The 5,774-nt window shown below is 36.7% G+C and overlaps 1 protein-coding gene across 1 annotated transcript in view; it reads right to left on the bottom strand.

Moving 5' to 3' along the window:
• LOC103474589 (OX-2 membrane glycoprotein-like) overlaps positions 1 to 5,774 on the bottom strand; it is a 31,879-nt gene that overhangs the window by 6,054 nt on the left and 20,051 nt on the right. Inside the window, exon 4 of the mRNA XM_017303756.1 lies at positions 3,933 to 4,160. Within this exon, the coding sequence (XP_017159245.1) occupies positions 3,933 to 4,160 (228 nt within the window). The remainder of the gene's footprint in view (positions 1 to 3,932; positions 4,161 to 5,774) is intronic.

The raw sequence follows: 5,774 nt of genomic DNA, 5'->3' as shown, positions 1-5,774 counted from the left end.
TTCCTGATAACTATAGAGTTCTTCTGCAGTCCAGCTTCTGTAAACTGAACTTTATCTTTAAATCCATCATTCACTGTTTCACCATAATACTCGCTGTAGGAACCAATATTCCTCTCTGTTTTCTCCAAGACCTTCTGCCAGGTGACCTGCTGGACGTCCTTAGTTTCCAGCAGATGACAGCTGAGAGGAGCATCTTCTCCTACTGCTGCTAACACCGTCTGCTGGGTTTGGATCACAGCTGCTAGACCTGTATGAAGGAGATCAGGTGACCTGTATCTTGTAAAACGATTCATATATTTCACACTTTGTCATGTCACAGTCACAAACTTCAATATAGTTTAATAGAGTTGGATGTTGTTGATATGCAACATTTGGAGCATGAATGAGCTATTCTGATAGTAAAAGTGGGCAAAAAATAATAATTTGCACAAGTAATTAAAGGGCAAGTTCTAACTAACTCCTAAAAACTAGTTGACACCACATATTTCACTTTTATTTGAAATGCAATAGGTTGCACTTTATTGCTTTGTAGGAATAAAGCAGCTTCAACAGAAATGCATGCCACACTTTTCAGATTTGGATCTATACAAATTTTTTTGCATTAAATATGTTTGAGTTTGTGTTTGAAATAGGACAAAATGCGGAACATGAAAACCTTTACGTGCTATAACAAATAAAAGAGACGGTCTACTCCCAAGCTTTTTGCTTTCATTTTAAAACATGATAAAAATACAAAAGTTAAAAACGTTTTCAATAACAAAACTGCTATATTTTAGCATAAAGTTGTGAAAGACAAATGTTCTGATCTTACCTTTATTAAAGATTCCCAACATGAAAAATAAAATCGGTGCAGCAGGTATGTGCTCCATCTGTGCGCCAGAATTTCAAATATGAAATGTCAATACGACGTGATGCGGAAAAAGTGGTGCCTGCACGACACGAAAAATAAATTAGAATTTAATTATGATTTAAAATATGAGCAAACAGCGTCTTTTGCGTAAATAATAGAACTTGCTGTTAAATGCAGGTCTCCGTTTGAATTTCCCCCCAGCGCAAAAAAACGTACGCGCGTTTACACTTTCGCTTCCGGTCATGACGCTTACTTTTTATAAGTGCCAACTTTCAAAATAAGGTAATTTGAAAAATCCTAATATTAAGTTCAAAGCCCAGTTCACACTACATGATTTTCCACTTACGACAATAAGGAATCGAACGCTGAGAAAAAGCGATGTTTTTGGGAGATTAATTTATTTGATTTTTTTTAAAGAACGGATTAAAACCTTTGACCTTAAACACCTTTCGTTTTCTCCTCTTGCGCGCGTTTTCTACCAAGTGCATAATAGTTGAAGCACAATCACAGCCAAACTTTTTAAATTAGCAGTAAAAACACTGGTGTGAGTGGATGTAGGACACAGTCTAAGTGAGATGCATTTATTGTTGATGGTCGAGTTTTCCTGTAGATCTAAATTAAAACCTAGGAGAAGTACCGGTAAGTCTTGTATGAACCATCTTCTCCGCTGTGGAACAAATGAAATTATTATTTTAGGGTAATATTTTGAATAACGTACAGATCTGTCTTTTCCTTATTATGAAGCATGTTAGTGTTCATGTTATTAATACATTGACAAAGTAGAAAAATAATCCCACCCTGCTTTTTGTGCCTCTTCAAAAACTGATGCGCAATATGACATCTTTTTTGAATGCATGATATAAAACATTAATGTTACTAGCTGCTAGTCTGGACAGAAAGCAGTTTGAATCTTGGTTAAAAACAATTCTTGTTTGCGTTAATTCTGTCAGTGGCTTGGGATGGTCACAAATTATGTTGATCTTCAGTAACATAACATAAGAGATACAGAACCACAAAGGTAAGGGCAAATAAAAACAATAACACACACCCTGATGCCAAATCAAACCGTCATTTTAATGATCGTACAAGAGAATAGAAAACACACCTTTCTACTAACATTAATATTACTCACCTGATAAAAAAACAAAACAAAAAAAATCCTGGTTTTAAGTTAGTGTGAAATACATTCAGAAATCTAAAATGTGTACCACTTTAAATGCTTCTTGATTTTTTATTTATATATTTATTTTAAATTTATGTTTTTCAAAAATATTTTTGAAAACTTATTGCAGCAGTAATTTAACTGCAATAGTTTGCCATGGAGTATTTTTTGTCAATAGTTTTCTTGTGAGGTGTAAAATTAATTATTTTTGTTAAAAACAAGTACAAAAACACAGTAAGAAAGTATAAAATAAGGCACAATTAAATAATAATAAACATTAACATCTAAACAATCAGACTGGTAGCTGCAAACACTGTTGAAGTGTCTTACGTCACTGGTATAAGAACTTGGTAACGGATTTTGATCCAATTAACTTCAGATTTAGCTGCCTTATCAGTTTGATCAGATATTGATGAGTTACTGTTGTCATCAAAAACAATCCTTGACTCATTGATGTGTGTTTGAGAAATACTAGAATCTCCTGTAGCGACCATTAATTTCTTTCAAGTTATTTCTGACATGAATGGTATTGTTGTAATAACTGAAGGTAACAATTATTTGATCACACTATGTGCTTGGAACATATATAATACTCCAACACTCCTTTTAAACATTCAAATGAGGAGCTTCTGTAGTCATGCTGATGGATGGGACTCGCTGTTTTGTCTCTGCTTCTCAGATGTTCGTAGTCTGACGTCTTTGTTCAACACTGGTGAGTCGTCAGAACTTAAAAACAAAATGAACATGTTGGTAAGAAATGAATGTGCCTTGTAATGGTAGGAAATATAGAGTATACATCACATTAGAAGAGAATGTAAAAGATGAAATAAATCTCCATCTATGTAACTGAGGAATGAATAAATAAAATCCTTACTTTTGATTGTCTGTGGGGTTCTCTGAAGGATTCATATTCCTGGGGATGATTTTAGAGTCAGTAAATCAAATCTGAGACATTAATGATGTGAAACTCAACAACAAAAAAATACTGTTTAATTGAGGTACCTGTTCTGAGATATTCTTCTGAATTGGAAAACACAAATACAGATCAGGACCCCAACAATCGGGAATACAACAATCAGTGGCCATCCTTTAGGAAGAAGATAAAATGTGTTTCAACAACAGAACAAAGTTAAAAATCAACATGTGAGAATCTGAACATGAACTTACTGAAACCTCTGAAATCTGATTCCAACTGTTTATTCAAACCTGGTAAAAGAGATTCAAACATTTACAATCACAAAGTGGTCTGCAGTTTAAACACAGTGCCCAAAGGTAATCACACCCATGGAGGTCCCCCATACACTTTATTCCTATTGTTTTCCACATTTTGTTGCATTATAAATCTAAACTTTCATGTATTTTAAAGAGATTTTATGAGACCAGCACAATGATATGCAGATATAAAGTGGAAGGAGACCGATTCATAAATGTCAGTTTCAACAGAAATCTGAAAAGTGAAGTTTATTCATCCATTGCCTAAATTCACACCAAAACTGAATGGCTTTTGGTGTGAAGCAGATCAAAAATTAAGCAGATTGTTAATTTGATTTCCAGGAGATTAATCTTCCAGCAGAACTCCTGACGCTCTCCATTCAATCTGATTGAGCTGGAGCAATTTGACAAATGAAAAATAGGCAAATTATTCTGGTCTCTTTATGCTTCTAATGTTGATAGAGACATTAGAAACATAAAAATGTAAACTGGAGGGAATTCTATCAAATATTGACACAAGATACTTAAAACAAATGTGTGTGTGCCAGACGTTTCATATTTTAATTTGTTTAAAACAGAGTCTCGTCTATTAATCATTCTCCCATTTATTGGTCAAAACAAAAGTGTGTGGTTGCACTGTGACAAAACTGAAAATATTAAGGGATGTGAATATATCTGTGAGGCACTGAACCTCTCAGAGTTCCTCACCATCATCAGATGAATATTTGAACTCAGGAACAGTGACCATCAGCTCTCTGAGAGCAGCAGAGTCCACTGATACTGAACATCCAACCTGTGTGCTGCTGAGAGCTGAGAGCAGAGCTGTAGTGGTGAYGGTGACGGTACCGTTAGTGTTGATCTCTCTGCTGGTGTTGTAGTGSGAGAAGCTGAGATTCTGATGGAGAACAGTCAGTGTTACCATGGGAGCAGATTGACCTGTGGCTGAACAGGTCACAACCAACCCTGGAGGAGAGTTTCTGATGTTAATGAAGGGTCCATGCAGCTCTGTGGAGAGAACAGACATGATGGTCGACATTAAGTTATAGAAATGAACCCTGTAATCCTCTTTGTGCATGCTAGGTGGTAGCATGCTGGATTAGCTGTGACTTTCATACCATTTTTTAAACGACTCCTTCTGGTTTTGACTGCTTTGCAGCTTGTAAGCAGTTTTGCTACTGATTTATTTTTGGGCATTTGTCATGATGCGCAACCATAACAAGAAGGTGACTTACAACAGGAGTGACTTCCAAAGAAGAGCTGCAAAAGCAAAGGAGGTGGATTAGCAGTTCTTATGAACAACAGATGGTGTCGTCCAGGACATGTTGCTGTGAAGTGTCGTTTCTGGAAACCATGTTAGCAATACGTTTCAATCCATATTATTTACCAAGAGTTCACCAGTGTTACTTTGACAACTGCTCACATTCCATCCTCAGCTGCTACTGACGATGTGTAATTTCATCAGTTCAGTTGTTGCTAAGCTAACGATGTGACACCCAATGCATTTGCGGCAGCATTTGTGGATTTCAGCCACGCCTAAATATCTKCTGCAGTTACATTTCAACAGTTTGACAGCTGCCCTACCATGGTTAGGGTTGATGTTGGATTTCTTTTATGTAAATGTTTATGTAAAAGCAAGACCTTCTCTTGACAAATAAAAAAATATCAGGATGACGAAGATCACAGGTTTCAACACAGGATGATTTGACAGATAGAAATCTGGATAGAGCAAATGAGCTGAACTCATTCTTCAAAAGATTTAGTTCAGGAACAAGCTCATCATCATCATCATCATCATCATCATCATCATCATCATCATCATCATCATCATCATCTCCTGCCCCCAGCCAAACAGACGTCCTACCCTCCTTTCATCTGACAGCTTTCCTGTCAAGCCTCAATGTTTTATTTTCTACATCAGTCATGGATTCTTCTGCTTTCACAAGATGGTCTTCAACCAAATCAGGAGATGCAGCTGCTCTCTTTGCCTCCCCCTTCCACTTCTCTGTATCTATAAAAAGTATAAAGAGGCAACTGGAGGACTGAACCAGAACAGCCCAAGAGTCCTGAACGCCTGTACAGAACAGGCATTCAGGACTGTTCTGTACAGGAGCACCACAGGGTACTGCACCCTCACCGTTCCTTTTCACTCTGTACACTTTGACCTCTACTGTGAAACAGACTCCCATTATCTACAGATAACTACAGTGTCTTCAGTCAGATATTTTTTAGAAATGCAAATTGTCACACAAGATCCTTTCTTCTCACAGTCACGGGCATCTCTTTATAGAAACTTGAGTTTCAACATACAATTTCCCTATGGGATGGATAAAGTATTGTTTCATTGAATACAGTCAGGTTCTCACCATAAACTTTCAGGCAGGTTCTTCCTGTCAGAGCTCCATCAGGGTAGGTGTTGAACAGACAGAGATAACATCCTGCATCCTGCTCTGTAACATTCCTGATAACTATAGAGTTCTTCTGCAGTCCAGCTTCTGTAAACTGAACTTTATCTTTAAATCCATCATTCACTGTTTCACCATAATACTCGCT

The sequence above is a fragment of the Poecilia reticulata genome, linkage group LG2 (assembly GCF_000633615.1).
Source record: "Poecilia reticulata strain Guanapo linkage group LG2, Guppy_female_1.0+MT, whole genome shotgun sequence".
In the NCBI taxonomy this organism is placed as follows: domain Eukaryota; kingdom Metazoa; phylum Chordata; class Actinopteri; order Cyprinodontiformes; family Poeciliidae; genus Poecilia; species Poecilia reticulata.
This window is presented reverse-complemented; position numbering and strand designations above follow the sequence as displayed.